General features: G+C 43.2%; 1 protein-coding gene across 2 annotated transcripts in view; it reads right to left on the reverse strand.

Annotated features, from left to right (window-relative positions):
- Window positions 1-15,192, reverse strand: part of LOC119445285 (3-methyl-2-oxobutanoate dehydrogenase [lipoamide] kinase, mitochondrial-like) — an 84,941-nt gene that overhangs the window by 14,573 nt on the left and 55,176 nt on the right. The window contains exons 4-7 of one of the 2 annotated variants that reach the window (XM_037709599.2): window positions 14,800-14,847; window positions 13,841-13,960; window positions 8,559-8,657; window positions 2,736-2,809 (exon numbers count right to left, since the gene is read on the reverse strand). In XM_037709599.2, coding sequence (XP_037565527.1) covers window positions 2,736-2,809; window positions 8,559-8,657; window positions 13,841-13,960; window positions 14,800-14,847 — 341 coding nt within the window. Of the gene's footprint in view, window positions 1-2,735; window positions 2,810-8,558; window positions 8,658-13,840; window positions 13,976-14,799; window positions 14,848-15,192 lie in introns of both variants that reach the window. The other variant, XM_049663191.1, reaches the window with a different exon arrangement.

A 15,192-nucleotide genomic window follows, 5' to 3' on the forward strand; every position in this document is an offset into this window, starting at 1 on the left:
CAAATCCAGTTACAGGCTGCATGCAGCCCGTGGGCCACCTGCGGGATCGTGCAACTGATCTAGAATCCTACTATCTCCGATGAAGTTCTACTGCTCAATGAATGCCTTCTACAACTAAAGTAAACTGAAGTATTTACTGTTTCTTGTTTTACTTAGTATGATTATTGCCTGCCCAATGCTTCATAACATTTTACTAAAAAGAAGAAAATGATTAATACATGTTACCACACAGGGACTGACATTTTAAGTAAGAAATTCATGTATAAATATTCAGGTGTGCTGTTGTCGGGCAATTGTTCTTGGAATGCACATGTAGACCATGTGGTTGGTAAAACTGCAGTAGCATTGAATTATATTCAAAGAAATTTAGTACCTGCCAATTCCAACCTTAGAAACATTGTGCACCTAAGAGGTATAGACCTATCTTGGAATGTGCTTGTACTCTTTGGGATCCATCTCAAGTATGCCTAATCGACAAGGCATACTTGAGATGAATGGACAGTACAGTTGCACTGAGATGAAGAAAGAGCTGAATTGGGAACCACTTTCCTTCCGTAAAAAAAGTTACGGTTAAAGCTTTTATACCAAATATTCAATAATAAAACGGGAATCGATAGCGAGAGTTACTTAAAATTACCAAATTATATATCTGCACGTACTGATCATGTGTGCAAAATTAGGGAATACTAGACCAGGACGAACCTGTATGCAAATTCCTTTTTTTTTCTTTAACTATAGCTCAGTAGAATCGACTGCCTATTGAGCAAGTGTGCGGTGTAAATGAGGATTATCTTTTTCAAGCTTGTAATCCTCCTGCTGTAATGTCTTCGGGCAAAGCGGGGAAATGTCTTTATATTGAAAGAATAATCAATCTATCTTTCTAACAATTAAATACTAAGACAGAAAACTTATCTGATGTTCTAATGCCGATTCTGATGCAGATTCATTTCCTGGCTAACTCGCCTTTACTTGCAACTGGCCTTTTCTCCGACATTGTAAAGTCAGACATGATTATTTAGTTGCATGATACATGGTTTAAGAACACACCACTGTAAGCAAAAAAGAACGTCTTCCTAAAAAATCTGAGGCTGTATTCACGAAGCTTTTCCTTTGTAACTGCTGCTTGCAATAGGCTGGCTGACTTCGCTAACCATATGTCCCATATCATGAACGGCTGGCTGTCTGCCGTCTGCTCTTGTGAACAGTTCTAACATAAGAACACACTTCTTTATGAACAAGGGCCCTGTTATGAGCTCTGCAATATCACTCATGAAACTGCCCGTAAATATACTGGCAATGTCAAAATGCTGGTGTAGCAGTTCACAGATGAAAAGGGCTGGTCTCAAATACAGGGCTGCATTTCAAACATAACTGCACTGAACAATACTTTCTGACGCAAACATTTGGTAGTAGAGCAAGAAAAAACAGCTTTCCTAAATTTCAAAACCCAAACGTCAAACCAACAAACAAAACGAAGTCATACACAGCTATCAAGAAAATCAAACTGCCCATTCATAGTGATGTACCAATTTGCAGCACAAGCAATGCTTATGAACTTTTGTTTGTGAATAATATATAGCACCACTGCTTTGGTGCCTGAACAGGTCTTTGCATGGTACATGTGCAAATATCATCAAGGGACAAGTGATTAAGTGCACAGACAGCCCAGTTATCAATACAGCATACAGAATAACAATGCTTTGTTCTCTGTCACATCTATGCCTGTTCAGCAATGGCACTATTAATACACAAAATGTGCAACAGATGTATCCCTCATCAAAAATGTAATTGCAGGAGTCAAAGTATGCATGATTAAGTGATTTTCACAGGAACACAATAAATTTTGTACTCTTATAATCATTTAAGAGATGCAGCTTTGTCAAAGTGTTTAGAAAATTATATGCAACATAAGCATAAAAAGATCAAAGAATATGATGTGCGATCTACCATAACGCAATGAAGAAAATACCGTGCCTATCAAACCTATCAGTAATGCTGACGCAGATTAACGCAGATTACCACTGTTTCAGGATGCAACTGCTATAATTATTCAAGAAGTACTATATCAAAATATCTTGCAAGACAATAACCAATAACTACACTTGATATTAATGGGGCGCTGTGAGCATAGTGACAATGATGACCAGGTGTGATGAATATACAGAATTTTCTAGTTAGCCTACCTGCCACCTTGGCTGTTCCATAATACTTTGAAAGTTGTCTGTAAATACATATTCAATTATCTCCCTATGTGTAACATTTCGGTTGAGTATATGCGCTAAAATAAGTTAAGTTAGACAAAAATGTCCCTCCAATGTAGCCTTCTTTGGTTTTAGGCTATCTGGCCATGCTTCAATAGCAGTTTCATGAAGATATTTATAGCTAAAGTTGAAAACAAACATAATTTTATTACTTCAGTGTACCACAAATTGATCTGTGTTATAACTTCATCACATACTTAAAATCAGACATTTTTCAAAAAGCATTCCAGTTTCTACAGAATGGGTAAATACATGAAAAAAAAGAAAGAAAGAAATGCTCCTAATGCTCCTAAGCCATGTCACCTTTTAAAGAAACACAGCTGGGCTAACCTACTACGCTATCATTCGTTGCTGAGAGGCTACACTACAACAGCAGTTCATTTAGAGGACAATCCCAATCCAACGAGGTACAATAAGAGCAGTCATTTAGATATGTGGAAATGAAAGGAGGAACACATGGCAGGAGAGCCATACCGGACAAAGTCAGCCCACTTCTCAATGACATCTTTAGGCCTCATCGCAGTGTTGATGATGCCCACGTGATGCGGCTGTGCGGGAGAGAAACAAGATTCACATGCACCCACAGCACTGCTTTCTCCATGCACCCCCAGGGGGCGCCGTATACTACACCCCCGACCACTGTAAGTGCACCATGCCGCAGCCAACTACAGCAGACTGGTGATAGGAGCATCTCTGCCCGAAGAGAGGGACCACCAATTGGACTCAGTTTATTGCAGTTGAAAGAGCGCAAACTATAGACATGACACGAATGAAACAATGACAACACTGACTCACAACTCAATTTCATTTTGGAAAGCATTAGCACAGCTATCTAAAACCACTGCAGCAATAAAATACTTAACAGCAGAAGCAGAGTGAAAGAGAGCAGGCTCAATCATATTTGAAATCTTTAACCGCTTACAAAGACATTCTATCTCCCCATCAGAAGTAGCTCTTTCTGTGAAATGTGATCACTTCAACTGCTTCTGTTGTGAAATCTTCTTGCTGCACTTGTTTAGGTATAACGTAGAACTTCGGTAAAAGGAAATCACTTAAACAGACCAGCCACTTAAATGGAACAGCCCTATGTTTGGTTGGTTTTATACTAAAGGGGCCCTAACACTTTTTATTGAAGTCGAGAAATGAATCTGAAGTTACAGTAGACTAATTAAGAAATAATTTGCAGCAAAAAGTACTTCAATGTGTTCACACAAAAGTGAAACTCTTGGCAATCAAAGATCACCCATGATCCTCTTCACAGTGTTCCCACTCCTTCCAATGCCTTGAACTGCAAGGTCTACAGCAGAGCAGGGCATGTTCACAATGCTCCGCTGACTGAACATCACCGTGGCACGCAGTTCAAGTTTGATTTTAGATGTCCACATAGGCGCCACTATTTCCAATTTTGGTGCCAATGACATCCCAAACGTGGTTGTCCTCAGTGCGCCACAGAGCGCTCAGCAAGCGGGCTCATCGCGGAACCCCACGGTGGCCGCAGTATTACAGTGGAACCTCCTTGATAAGATTTTGCGTAATACGTTTTTTGGAATGACATGTTTTTTTTTTCTTTTCCCGGCGCAATGCAGTAATGTATTTTTATGCGGTTGATACGATCACGTTTTCCCCTGAAATTGGATGATATGACTGCAAAATAGTATTTTTTCTGAAACTCGTAGCTTTATATTCAACTGTACTAGACTAAATTACATTCTAACGACCCATGAAAAGCATGTTAAGAGACGGCAACACTAGCAAAAAAATGAACGCCACTAAACTGCCACGACGCAGGTTTTTCGTGCCATGGGAGGGATCAATTTTGGGCCGATTTAATTGCTACCCTGGCGGCAAACGAGCCACGAGCAAAGCACACCAATGAGAGCTGCCCCTTCAGTGACATATGCGCGGGAAACTGATGTCATGTGAACTCGCCGACCCCTATTTTTGCATTTGTAGTATCATCTGCTCGCGTCAGCTTTCACTCGCACTTGTTTTGATTGGCTTTTCAGGCAAGATCTTCATGCGGTCACGTGGCTGAATGAAGCGCCTGCCCTCGTCCACTAGTCGTATCACTCATTGTGTCACGCTGCTCTACGGTGTTCATTTGTTTCTGAATTCTTGGCCTCGTGGTGCCGTGAACTCCGAGGCTATGTCAAGGAAACGCAAGGCGCTGACTTTCAAAGAAAAACTCACTATCGTCAGCACCAAAGGAAGTGGTGACAGCTGCGACAACCGAGTGCTCATCTGCTGGCGACGCACTCGCAGCATTAGGCACTCTCCGGGGCTTCAGTCGCAAATGGACAGCTGAGTGAGGAAATGGTGGCTTCGTGTTTTTTTTTTTTTTTTTTAACTTTGAAAATAACTTGTTTACGGACTTGGAAAGAAAGTTCAGCAAGAACTGATGAGCTATTTTAAAGTTGCTCAATAAAAGTGTGTTAGCTGCGGTTCGTGTGATGTCGAGTGATGCTGCTCTGCATAATGCGTGTGTTATGCAGAGCAGTATCAGTCGACACCACAGGAAGCTTTCCTAGTGAGTTTGTCACCAAGTAAGCCTGTTTTCTTAAGTTTTGGGGCTTGCTTTATATGATACAATTTTTAGCATGATACATTTCATTTTCTGGTTCCCCCGAAGATCGTATCAATGAGGTTCCACTGTATGTAGCAGACCACAGCTACGTGCAACTACTGCAAGTGTACTGCGTATGTGCAGCGTCTGCTTTGTGCAAGGTAGGGCTGGAATGCGCGCTCACACTCATTTGCTCGTCTGGCTGTGCTACATGGTGCAGACCAGCTTTTTCCTGCAACAGCTTGACCAGCAAATAGTAGCCCCATCCAACTTCCTCATTTTGACAGGCTGTCAAAAGCTCAATACAAAGCGATATCTGCCAAGCTTTGTAGCCAAGAGCGAGCACGCGTTTTCAAGTGTACATGTGGTCTGACTAAGTTTCATGCTGTTCAAGGCTAGTTCAGCGTTCAAAACTAATCGAAATTAGCGAGGGCCAACAGCTACAACACCAATAAGCAGTGTAGCCACAGCTGAACTCCTACGCAGGCAAGCGCGGTCGAACGTGAGCAGACGATAGTCGGCTTCTTCCGCAAGTACGTAATTCTTATTGAAATTTCAAACACTCATTTTCACTTACTTCAGCCTGTTTACTATTATACTGCGTCAATATAACACTAGGAAGAAGTGGACTGATCCAAACACCCTTCTTGATTGATGTCAGCTATCAGCCAATAGCAGCCGTCTATGGGAATCTTGCACATGACGACATAGCAAAGAAGCCAGCGGCTTCAAACTGGGTGACGAGAAGGCCCCAGTTGAAAACAGAAAGTGTTTGAGAAATATGCAACTTAGCGCTCTGCTTATGAGCTCCATCCACCACACACAACTATAAAATTTGGCCGAGATCTTCACAGTAGCGTACGCTATCCGCGGACTGCGTTATTTCACCAAGTGCGAGGGATGGTTCAGGACACCTTCAAGGCAATGGAAAAAAAATATTTTTTTAACGGAACCACATTTTTTCGCGCCCCAAGTAAACAAAACTGAAAATACTACCGAAAACGAAACTGAGCGACCAATCTCAACAGCACTGCGATACGCATTTGCATTTGTGCCTTTACTTTTAGGGTTTTCTCGCCAGTTCTCCATACTCTTGCCAAGCCATCTTTTGCTGGCTTTGGTTAGTGCCATGGTTAGTTTGGATGGCTGCAGTTTCCTTGTGCTGGCAATGTCGGTGACCGGTAAGTTTGCTTAGCATTTACAATGGCAGCATGGAAATGCCAGCACAATCAGAAGGTCAAAGTTGCTTCCCTAAAACGGTAATATTTTTTTTTACTATGACTTTTTTTGTAATTATGGTCTGTGCTGCAAGCTTTAGTCAGCAGCTGCTTGCAAGTATAAAATTTGTGAGAAAAATCTTTGTAATTAGATATACCACATCTATTGGCAATAAAGTATCTGCTTCTTTGAAAAGAGCAGTAAATGGAACTTCTGATAAACGGAACATATTTCCCTGTTCCCTTGAGGTCCTGCTTAAAGGGTGTCCCCTGTATATATTAACACTTTTTGTAATAAAAATCAGTTGCAAGTGCTTGTGTTGCCATTCTCGTCTTCATGCTCATGTCCTACAGAGTACCTGTGGAACAGAAACTGTAATAACACAGGCTTAGGCTGTGAAAGTGGCCGTTCACGCTCTTATTACAATTTCCTTCTGGCTCTATCATAAGCATGCACCTTAACACCTGTACTAGAAAAAGTGCACTATCCTAGACAAAATTTGTTGAATTTTAATAGAATTCATGGCATTAGTAGAACATAAGATAATTGTAGAAGCAGCTTTTACTGCATAAATACCATATCCTAATTAAAAAAAATGGAATGCTGAAGTGACTAAATTGCCACATTCTGAAGCTAAGTTTTCAGCAAGGCCATGAAACAATCAAGAGCTGATGGAGCATTCAAAGTAGAAAAAAACTTAAATCTGATCAGGTGAAGTGAGTAACATTTCCAAAAGTTTGTCAAAACACTGAAATGCAAAAAGTACTTTAAATTTAAGATAATTTTCATATGAAATTTAAGATCATTTTCATGCGGGAGAGAAAATGTTATCAACAGGAGGCATTCGCAGATCCTAATTTACCAAGTGGCGACCGTGCTGTGCTATGAAATGTCAAAACCACACTGAAATCATACCTCTACACTTTCTCGTAATAACGTGGCAGCGCAGTCAAAGTTACAAGCCCCTGCACGGTGTTCGAAACAACGGGCTAAAACACAGATACAATTATAATCTTCATGGCACAGCAATCGTGTGTGCCAGCACGTTGGCATAGACTGGTTAAACACCAGCGCACCTAGTGGATGACGTGATGCGAGTACCTCCTACAGATATTTGCCTATCTTGATTGAAAAGTTGCATCATATGCAATTGAAATAAAGTTGTCAAGCCCGTCACCCTAACAGTACTTCCTGGTAGCACTGGAATAAAAACTGCCACCACAAGCCACATCAATCACACATTTTCAATGAACTGCAGTGAACTTCGTTAAAATTGGTACAATTGTTGGATAACAAAGCTTAGAAATCGTCTATTGCATGCAGGCAGAAAAATTAAAAGTGGGGCCAAAGTTAAAACGTTCTCCAAACTGCGATCTCTGCATTTCCAATGATAGGCAAGAGACAATATTATCTAAAGCTGCAAAATAGAAAAAAAAAGAACATTTATATAATTGTTCCAATTTTTTCAGGAGAGTTAAAACAGTGCAATAAATGAGCAATAGGTAAGGCAAAACATCAGCTGCAGACTTATGCTGAGAGAACCAAAGATATTGAAGTGAAGGTCACAGCCATACAGCTGCAACAATGCTCTTTGGTTTGACACAAGGTTTATGTGGGTAATAAAAAATTACTCTTATCAAATTTGTAAGCAAAAGCGAATGCCACAGTCTCAGGATGAGTAAGCGTCAAAACACTCATTTTACTGCAGTACCTCCAGTCAGATCAAACAAAATATATTAATAGCGTAAGGAAAACATATTCAAATGTTCATATACAGTAACTAACAAGGCTGCTTACAGAGATTTTTAACGACCTTGTCGGTCATTAAAATTGACCGACAAGGTCACTAAACTCTTCTCAATAATCTCAGTTAGAGGTTGGCACCCAACCTGTCATATGTGCTCTCTGTCTGTGTTTACTTTGTGCTGCTGATTCCCTGAAGTAAGAACAGCACACCTGCAACCAGAGTTTAAAGCACAAACACCTGAGTGATGTCCCAGCTGCAGGTGCTTGTTGCTAGATGACATGACAATGCAATGTTATCAGCACTCGCCCATGCCATAAGCTTTCGAAGCAACTTTACTAACTCGAATGTTTAAAAGTTCCAGTACACAAGCCTAACATAAGTTATGACTTCACTGCATGTTAGCCTAAAGGAAATAACAGTCAAGTAAATTACGAATATTTTTTCATGACAAAACCAGAATATGTGTTCCTACAGAAATTTCTGCCTGTCAACATTTACTACAGCTACAAAAAAAAAAAGCAAATACTTCCTTTGTTAGTACGTTATGCTATTCAGTGCAAAGTTGTATTTGTCATGTTTCTTTTTTTTAATTCAGTAACTGCTACTGTGACAAGCAACAGCGTGCCACACCACTCAGATAACTACAAATTTATAAGAATGCTAGAAACATTGAGCACTTACATCTCATCTATAAAGTGCTACACAAAACATAATTATGACTTGCAAGGTCATCCACATGAAAAAAAAAAGCACCATCAAGTATGCTCACCCTGTCCTTGCGCAGGGCTATGTGGTGTTCAGCCAACATCCGCATCCCCAGGCGCGACGTCAGGGTACGGTCCAGAAAGGTCTTCACCAGTTCATCTTGCTACAGAGAAATGAAAGCACTTTACAGGCACTGAACCATGCTGCAACACATGCATTGGCATGCATTCACAGTTCATGATACAGAATGTCATAGCAAGAATCCATGAGCACGTGTTTTTTTTATGCAGAATCTGTGAATCTATAATTACTGTTTCAGTGTTGCATCACTCATTTTGTACTTTACGTATTGTACTTGATGTTTATACAGGCTGGTTGCAATGACAGAAAAAAGAAAAAGCAGTCAGTACACTGGTACAAATAAATAAATACGTAGCATGCAGGTGCACCTTGTCTGTTCGAAATGTCTGGAGCAAGGGCCCTTGTCGGGTTTTGTGCCTTACGCTCTTGCTCCATTTTCTTTTGCATTGTGAAGAAATAATTAACTTCTCAGTCAATTAACCTCAAAAAGTTTACAGCCTACAACAAGGCCAGCAATAACACAACAAGGCAGAATATGCTTAATGACACCCAGAGGCTACAAACATCCATGACCTAGCAATGGCACAGTCTGATGAGCTCAAATCATCCATTGAACAGGGTGCCCTGAATTTTTCTCACAGTCCATTCACTGCTAACCTAACTCATGCTACTGTCATCACGAGCCAAGAAATTAAAAAAAAGAAAATGTGGCTAGGACTTTGTTCCGTTGAGAGCGAGTGATTGTGAGGGGTCAAGTTGCTCTTCTGAGTATCTAAGCATGTACATACCGTTACAATATTTACAGCTTAAAGGGCCCCCTAAGCCACCCCGATCTTGAAAATTAGTTATGTAGTGGCTGCTGTGTACTAGATTACAATGATTATAGAGCCGAAATAATTTTTTGAAATGGTGCTCTGATAGCAAAGTTACAGGTGATTTATGAACGAGTATGCAGCCGCCACGGTTTTGCTCTCGTCTACTGGTGCTCTCTCCTCCTTGCCTCATACTCTCACCAACTCCATGCAATGCAGTGACAGCTACGAGTAGGGTTGTCACGTGCCGGTACCAAATATTGGCCCCCAACCTATCGTATGCCGTTTTAGGGACGGACAGTAGAGACGCCACTGCCCACCCCTAATCGCTTTCTGTGTCCCTACAAACGAATTGAAGCTTTACAAAAGGATTAGTGGCACACAATGGGTGAACTCCCCCTCCATTCTAAGAACACACAGCAGGCTCTCTTCATGTTGGCACTATCGTCCCTCGTTGGCAGATCAACAGACAGCTACCCTGCTGGCATCACAACTTGCATAAGAGGGAGTGGAAAAGGACAGAAAGGAAGCACAAAACTGTTTGAATTTGTGGCTAACCCACGGTGTGCATCAGTGCCACTTTCATGAAAGATGATCACCATGGTATGCTGTATGGCATGGATATATTTATTTGAAATAAGTTAGAAGAATTTCAGAGGTGGTTTAGGGGCCCTTTAAGTGAAGAAAACAGAATGGCAGGTTTCACTAGTTGTAATTAATTGATAGCTGAGAAATTACAGAGCTGAGTAGTGACACTCAAGAAGACCAGACAGTAAAGAGCAGTACCGAAAAAACAGCATTCGTCACATTTTGCTCTGAATTCTATTTTGCGTCATTACCTTGAGCTGTAATTTACAAGCCATCAATCCACATTTAGTCTGAGCTTTTGAGTTTCAAAGACATCATCTGGAGCAACCTGTGGCCATATAGTGGAGTAGTTTTGTAAAGAAGTTAAATGCAGCTTCTCCTGTTTTCGCATGCATCCAGCCTCCGTCTCAGTAAACAACCTGAAGTTCACTATAACCAGCAGCTGTCACGCAGTGCCTTGCGAGATGCTTGACAATACAATGGCACCCTTCTAGAGCGGTGTATGTGCGTGATCAGAGTGGCCACGCATTAAAACTCATCAGCACTGCACCCAAGTTTTGTTTAAAGGAATGGCCACTTCACAATAGTGAAGGAACTGCGTCGGAAAGTTTTCCAAAAGGGTCAATACAAACCCACAGCTGTAATCGCGCGCCAAACGTTCAAGGTGGCACTCTTTCTTTTTTCCTTTCGCGTACCGCGGAATGCAGAGCTCGACTCGCGGCTGCGAATGTGACGTCACGCGCGCGGAGAGAGAAATCGCAGACACGGGCCTCCGACAAGGCGGTTTTAATAGAAGGCAGCAAACAAACGCCAAGGGGCGAACGCGCGCGCCTTTCGCGCACAGAACACACAAAACATCGAGACAAACGAAACGCCGCCGCCGCCGCACACGGTCAGGGACGCGGCGCGCCAGCGGCTAAAATTAGAACGCCTACAAACATGCACGTCGTGTCAATGCGTGCAAGGTCTGGCCAGACGACTCCTGCTTTCAGCGACCCGAAGCCGGAAGCGGTGCGCTGCTGCCCTCATCCCGAGGCAAGCGGTCGCGAAACGTGACGCGTTGTGCACTTCTCGGCGGTGCCTGGCACAATATACACCGAACCGAAGGTCGATCTCGTTCCAAGCTCCCGGAGAAGTAAACAACGAGCGGCCTGGAAGGCTGCCGCGAAGAGCTCTTGGCACAGGGCCTCGGTCACACAGTTCGGGGTTCCACGCCTTCGGATTACGGAGAGCGTGCCCTGCGTGCTTTGGCCAAGAAGTAGCTGACTCCTTCCAACGCAGCCCGACCACCGATGGCACACCCCTGACGAAAAGAAGGTCGCAGCGTTCATAAAAGGTCACACTAAGCCGGGTGACTGGTGAAATGTATTTGATAGAATCGATTTGCACTTATTGACCCTTTTCGCTGGGCAGTTTGTTTTTTAGAAACGATATGGCGCTTGCGGCGCGCTGCCACACGTTGCCTCCGCGAAAGCGCACGAATACGAAACTATTACCGCTTCTGCCCTGTTTATTTACGATCAGCTGTCGGAAATGCAACAGGGTTTTCGCTCACGCACTGTGCTCCATTGGTGCTGCAAAATGTGGAGCGGTGGATTGATGGGGTGCGCGTATGATTTGCTACAGAAATAGTGGCCGGCATATTAAGGAATAGAATGAATAAGAATAAAATAAATAAACAGACTGTTTATTTATTTTATTCATTCTATTCCTTAATATGCCGGTCACTATTTCTGCAGCAAATCATACGCGCACCCCATCAATCCACCGCTATTAACACGTATTAAGAACACGTATTATTTACGTATTATATTAATTATACGTACTAATACGTATTAAAACACGTATTAAGAATACGTGAATGGGCGCACACTTGAATCAATGCGGCAAAGAATGAGTGACAGCGACTACACCGACAGCACAAGAATGGTCGAAGCTGAATGTTTCGTGACGGTCCACAGGAGGCGAGTTACTAGCGATAATACATCTGTGCTACACGCTATTACAAAGTACAGCACAGCTACGTTCCAAGCCTTGTATGCAGCAAGAACAAATCTAATGCACTGACCACACCGGCAAGCGAAATTAGGCAGAAAATAATCAGATAGTGATCGAACCGACGAACTTCACTGAGTCAGAAACGTGACAAGCCGCTGCTTCTAAGTGTTTGCCAAATAAAGAACGAAGAGCAAAACAGGCGACCCTTATTGAATTCATAAGCGGAGAGTTTGGATAGCTTGGAATACATTTTTACCCTCGCTTTTATCACAAGCACCATATACGCTGTTCGCGCCGTTTGGGCAAAGTTTAATGAGCTCCGAAAGCGCTTTTACATGTCATCTGAAGTTGTGGCCAAAGCTTCGACCGTGTCGTCCACGAATACACGCAAAGTGCCTCAAGCGGCCAGTCGCGCGGCAGTTCTGCGTGTATTCGCGGGTTTCTTTCACACTCGGAAAAACACATTTATGTAGCACGTATTGAGCAACAGAAAGCTGTATCGGGAGTTTTTCATGTTGCTCTACAATTTTCTCATTGACACTTTGATAATTAGGACAGTACTTCTTGAGTTAGATAATTACAACTACCTAATTAAATCGCAGTAGCGAAAAAATTACTGGCGGCTACTCCACTGTACTGGAAACAATACGCACTAGGTTTGCTTTGCATAACGCCATTCCTTTTTTTAAATCGTGCTGCGTGATAGCTGGGACACCCTGTATATATGCACTATACATACAGCATTGCATTTATATTGCAAGCCACATGCCAGGGCTACGCAGGGCAGTAGGTGATTCTGGCCCCACGCCGGCAATTTCCTACGTGATGCGGATGCACGAATTAGAGGGGAAGCCCGTCGGGCTGGGGAATCCCCTTTCCAAGTGTCGTTGTCCCTTAGGCCGATCACCTTGCTTGTATCTATTTTACCGGCAAGTACGCATTAGCGGCAGCTGCGATCATCTACCTCCTAGAGCCGCGGGCGGATGCTCTGCTGTATTGGTGGGAAAGGGGCGCACCCAGAAATCACACAAATAAACATCTGTAGGGCCTTCTTCCCGACATCAGCAACCCCTCCAGACAGCCGGGAACCAGACGTACCGCGCCCACAGTAACGGACAATATAAAACTTGTTGAATATTATTTATTTTAAGTTCTCACGCGAGAGAAGCAAGTTTTCAGATATGGTAAACGGAAGGTTAGTTAAGTTTACGCGACACCTTCCGTAATTAGGCGATACCGGCGTCAAAAAGTTGGATATGCTACACGCACGCTGCACAACCGGAAAACAGCGGATGGCCAAGAAAGCCAGATAATCGCCTGTTCTGCACAGGGCGGAGGCCCGGGACGACGTGCGCACGGAGATTGCGTTCCGTGATAAGAGCATAATAGGGAATTTCAGAAATAGGGGAGCCAAAGTTAGGAGGCGCTGTCGGCCAGGCGGACAACATAACGCGCAAAAGGCGCAAAAAGGACTTCCGGTTTTCGGGGAAGCAACGCCGCTTGGACACGGTATTTCTAAAATCCGCTAATAACAGCCTGCACACGCAATATATGTATCGCGTGAAATACGCGTATGCTCTAGGTAAATCATGTACAGTAGTGGTGCGAGTGCCCTATGATCGAGCCCGAAAGGCCGTTCTTTTGATTCTCGGACAACCGTCAAACGGACGGGGTAATGGAGCGATTTCTCTCGGGCCATGCATTTGTCAGGCTGAGAAGAGCAGCTAGCGCAACACCCTAAGGCAGGATGCCAGCTCCACCCTATAGCTACTACTCTGGCCAGCCCAAAGCGCAACCAATTCTCCTTTGTCTATACGATAGACCTGGTCAACGTATAAGGTCAGACCCGGATGGGAAGGGGGCTGACCTTGATGTGCTTGCGGCACTCCTTGAAGCCGGCCGCAAGCTGCGTCACGACGTCCTTGTGGTCGTCCAAGACCTGCTGCACGGTCTCCGAATAGCGACTCTCCGAATCGAAGTCCGTCACCTGCACGCGCACAACCTACGAATCACGTGGTTGCCGCATTCCCGTTAGTGCCGCAAGGATTTCTCGGGCATCGCTCAGGTGTCAAGCAGCGACATTTGCACCACGTGGAAGCACGTTTTGCGCTTACGACGTCCTACAGGTTCCTACCCCGCGGCCCAAAGGCGTTGCCAAAATATAGTATAGTGTGCGTCAGACAACTTGTATACTTCTTTGTCTAGCTTTATTTGTCTAGCATTTACCCTGTAAGGGCCCACATTACAATGACAGAAGTACGAGAGGGGAAGGCACATTATCAAAAGCGAGAAACTTAGAGGTCCAAAAATTACTCTAAAATATACACTGCAAGTCGCAACAAAACGTGTTATCTGCACGGCGTATAAATGCACCATAAAAATTTGAAGAAAAAAAAACAAAGATAGAGCTAGATGCAAAACCTGCAAAGAACACACGTACACATAACGTTGCATAAACGATCAACTAAAGAAAAGCTGTCATTCACTGAACATTTCCACATATTTGAGATTCGCATATACTATTCCTTTCGACGTTATTTAGCTCAACAAACTGAACAATGTTAGTAGCGAAGGTAATTATTGTAGGTCTCTTTTATTCACCAATATTCAAATGCAGAAACCACCCTCTCACACGGCCCAATACAGAGCGTTTTAATGTATTGCCTCGTGCAAGAGCTGCATAGAATTCCACGCATTTCCTATAACTCCTCACAAATTTGTTTAACTTTCTTTTATTTTTATGCCTTGCGGTAAATCATCCCGAAAAAAAAAATGGCGAAATAAAGAAAACAGCGGGCAAAGTGCACTACAGCTGCGGGTACCTACCGGAGGGATCTCGGTGAGCAGGTAAAATGTCTGGGTGTAGAGCTCGTGCTAGAACAAAGAGAGCACAATTTCTGTCAGGACAGTTCTTCCTCAACTAAGCATAACAGCGCGTACGCTTTCGCCGTCACAATGCAGACACTGCGCTGCTGAAGCGCGCGTAGTACCAATTTCTTTTTTTTTTTTTTTTTTCATTGTGAACAGCAAACGACAGTGGAATGTTTTCTGGCGCATATATCCTACGCGGTCGGTTTATGGCTGCCTCATACGCAAAACTGTGTTCTGTCGTCACATAACACAGTACCGAGCAGTTCGTTTTTAAAGACAGGCTGTGCAATGAGTGCGGCTACAGTCTTAGTTTGGAGACAAAAAACAATTTACTTTGAACAAAAAACA

Source organism: Dermacentor silvarum, chromosome 3 (assembly GCF_013339745.2).
Source record: "Dermacentor silvarum isolate Dsil-2018 chromosome 3, BIME_Dsil_1.4, whole genome shotgun sequence".
Classification (NCBI taxonomy): Eukaryota; Metazoa; Arthropoda; class Arachnida; order Ixodida; family Ixodidae; genus Dermacentor; species Dermacentor silvarum.